The sequence below is a fragment of the Morone saxatilis genome, unplaced genomic scaffold (genome assembly GCF_004916995.1).
Source record: "Morone saxatilis isolate NCDOM2014 unplaced genomic scaffold, NCSU_SB_2.0 Contig14, whole genome shotgun sequence".
Taxonomy (NCBI): Eukaryota; Metazoa; Chordata; class Actinopteri; family Moronidae; genus Morone; species Morone saxatilis.
This window is the reverse complement of record NW_023339696.1, coordinates 6739891-6743091: the sequence shown is the minus strand read 5'-3', so window position 1 is coordinate 6743091 and position 3201 is coordinate 6739891. Positions and strand designations below refer to the sequence as shown.

Sequence of the window (3201 nt, the reverse complement as noted above, 5' to 3'; positions counted from 1 at the left end):
GTCAAACAGAGTCATTGTGCTGCTATTGTGCATGTTGGCTCAATGGAAAGGCTCTGCTGCACTAAACACAACAGAACCGTAATCAGTGTCATTGGTAACACCTGTGTGGTGCACTTATATATATTTTTTTTAATTCTGGCAGTGTGTATATCACAGTTGTTGTGCCTTTATATAGGTTTATAGTGGCTTATTCTACTGTCAGGAGTAAATAAAATATGAAACTTTTTAATGCCACCATGTATATACTGAGGGCTTTGATTTTCTATAGGGTTTTCTTTTCATTAGCTGACAATGGAACCGGGCTCACAACCTCCAAGACCAGTGGAGGTCAGCTGATTTACAGCGGCCCCGACCAGGACTATAACTCTGAGGCGGGTTCAGGCAGGGACAGGAGAGGCGGGAAACGGAGGAAGAGGAGCTTATTTTGTGAGCAGCTGTTAACGTTATACATCATCCATCGTACTTTAAGAGACAAATGAGGTACAGCAGTTGTTTCAGCTATGCAACAGAATGGCTGTGTATTTAAAATTCATATCACTTGGGGAATTAAAACCAGCACTACATCTGTGTTAACTATTCCATATCAAAATGGCTGCTCTGAAAAAGGTTTATTGTGGCTTTCACGCCACCTATTTAATGGGACCAAACCTAATTAGAAAAGGGTCAAAATTCCTGCATGGTTTCCCAACAGTCAATAGTCATTGTTTCATTTCAAATCCACTGTGCGGAAGAACAGAGCTGAAACAATGAAAAATGTGACACACACAAAAATGTGACACACACACACGCACACACACACGCACGACACACATAGACACATGGGCTAGTGTGCTGCCACATGCTTGACTGAGTCTGAATCCAGAACATGTTAAAGCATTCAGAGGCCTCGCTTGAGAGAGCGAGATGGATGTAGAGGGAGAAGATGGACAAAAACCAAGACAGATGGAGAGTCGCGCTGACACATATGCGAGGCAAAATAATGAATAGCGGAGATGATGGAAATGAAAGCGAGGCTGCAGTAGGACTGAAATATTTGTCAGAGCTCCATATGTGTACATGATGCGATAACATATTGAAGGGTATCTGCAAACAGCCTGTCATGCAGAACTGGGCTGCGTGGTATTTTTAGATACGTTGAACAGCTGATGCGCACTCACACATCACAGGTGTGTCATTACAAAAACAAAATCTTCATAAATTCATCCATTTTTACATCGGTGTTCCATGAAGGTGAATCTGTCTTCTTTACGTCTTCTTGCGTTCCAAAACATTTCCAGCATGACTGAAAGCTGCAGTGACCAGTGGCGTTCACGCGGGTGAGCGTATAAGCCCCGCCCTTGTGGCCCACACCCCTGGGCTGTATGAAATGCCGGTCACTAGGTCCCCGCTCCCCATTGGCTGGCCAGCTCTGAGGCCTGTGATCTAACTGGCTGCCTCTGGGGATGTTGCTCTGCGTTCAGTGGAGCAATGAAAAAGAAGCACAGGCTGAATCCATCTTCCCCCTTTTTTTTTGTTGTTGTTGCTGTTTTCTCGCTCCGTCCATCTTTACTCTGTGTTTGCTGTGGGAGAAAGAATAGACAGAGCCCCCCTCCTCTCTGTTTTTCACTGAACCACCCTCTCTCTATCTCTGTGGCTGCATCCTGTTTACCTCTTTCTGGAAATAACAAGGTGCTCCCACCTTTCTCCTTAGTCATTTTCTCATCATGCCGATGTTTTTCTTCTCGTTATTCTTACGTATTTGATGGTAAAACCCTGCCATCTGTTTATATCTCTAGTTCTCCCCAGTATACTCTCCCTGTTCACCTATCTCCTCTCTCTTGGTTTTTTTTTTTAGCTACTATTCATTCCTCCCAGCCAATGTTACACGAGATTGCTCTATCTATCACATCTGCAGCGATTTCCTCTCTGCTGGATGTACACAACTCAATGTTTCTCTCCGTTAAAGATCTTATCCAATTGACTGTTTGTCTGCTTTAATCTAACCTACAATTGTTTGCATGTCTGGCTAAGTATCTTACTACCTACTGTAGGAACAGAGTACTACTGCCAAGGCCAAGGAGCATGCACATCAATAACTAACTGCATTTGTGGTTTATGCTTGGAAAAAGAGCTTCATGCGAGCCTAAACAAGTTTATGTTATAGAACAAACAATGTACTGACAATTTTAGTGCTGTAAAAATTCACTGTAATATTATTATTAAAAATCTAAAGGTAGTCCTGTGCTACATGAGCAATTACCTTAAAACAGAAATGGGTCCAACCCTTTTGAGAGCATGATTGTGTCCAGCATAGTTCATAGCAGTCTCGTCCTGACAGTGACACTTATCAAAAGGTTGTTTATATGTTTGATTGATAGAAATGTATTTAACATGGGTCAGAAACTATAATCATATCCAGATGGCTCATTAAGGTTCCTTGCATAGCTTTGCTAGGGATACAAACATTTTTTTCTAATGGGGTCAGAGGCCAGTAAAAGCTGAGGCTGGTTGTAAATATTACGATGTGTGTGTATGCATGTGTACGCACACGCCTTGTACGCTTGTGTTGGAGTCAAACTTACGGAGGAGGTATTCAGCAGCATCTGCTTCATAGTCAGCGTCCTCTGGGAAGTGATCAATCTTCTTACACACACCTCTGAATGTTCCTGCAGAGGAAGAACACACTTCAGTTCAGATCTGTATTGTTCCACAAGAGAAAATTAAATACTATTGGTTTTAAACTAACAAAAGACCAGCATGGTCTAGACCTGCTCTTTCTGAAAAGTGTCCTGAGATAACTTCTGTTGCGATTTGGCACTATACAAATAAAATCCTATCAAACATTTTTTCATAAGAATTCAGAATACATTTATATTATGGGCTGATAATTAATTTTCTTTGGTCAATCAATAATTTCATCTTCTTGTATAATTATACTGCATCAAATCACATACGTATGAGAATCTATATCCATTAGGGCTGCACGATATGGTAAAAAAATATTATAGCTATTATTTTGACAGATACTGTGATTGTGATTCACAATAAGTGGGAATGATAATCACAAAAAAAAACTATTAAATTCATGACATTTGACATTTGTTGGGGTGTGTACTAAAAAAATATTTCTTCCTTACATCTGTGAAACATGATTTCTAAAGCCAGAGCATCTCTGCAGCACCACAGTACGTCATTATAATGCTGTTTTGTAACAGATTTTAC

At 40.7% G+C, this 3201-nt stretch overlaps 1 protein-coding gene across 1 annotated transcript in view; it reads right to left on the bottom strand.

Annotated features, from left to right (window-relative positions):
• The window catches only part of cacng3b (calcium channel, voltage-dependent, gamma subunit 3b), a gene marked incomplete at its 5' end in the record, with an annotated part of 6057 nt that extends 3412 nt beyond the window's left edge, over positions 1-2645 (bottom strand). The window contains 1 exon segment of the mRNA XM_035655432.1: positions 2562-2645. Coding sequence (XP_035511325.1) covers positions 2562-2645 — 84 coding nt within the window.
• Between the last annotated feature and the right edge of the window lie 556 nt (positions 2646-3201).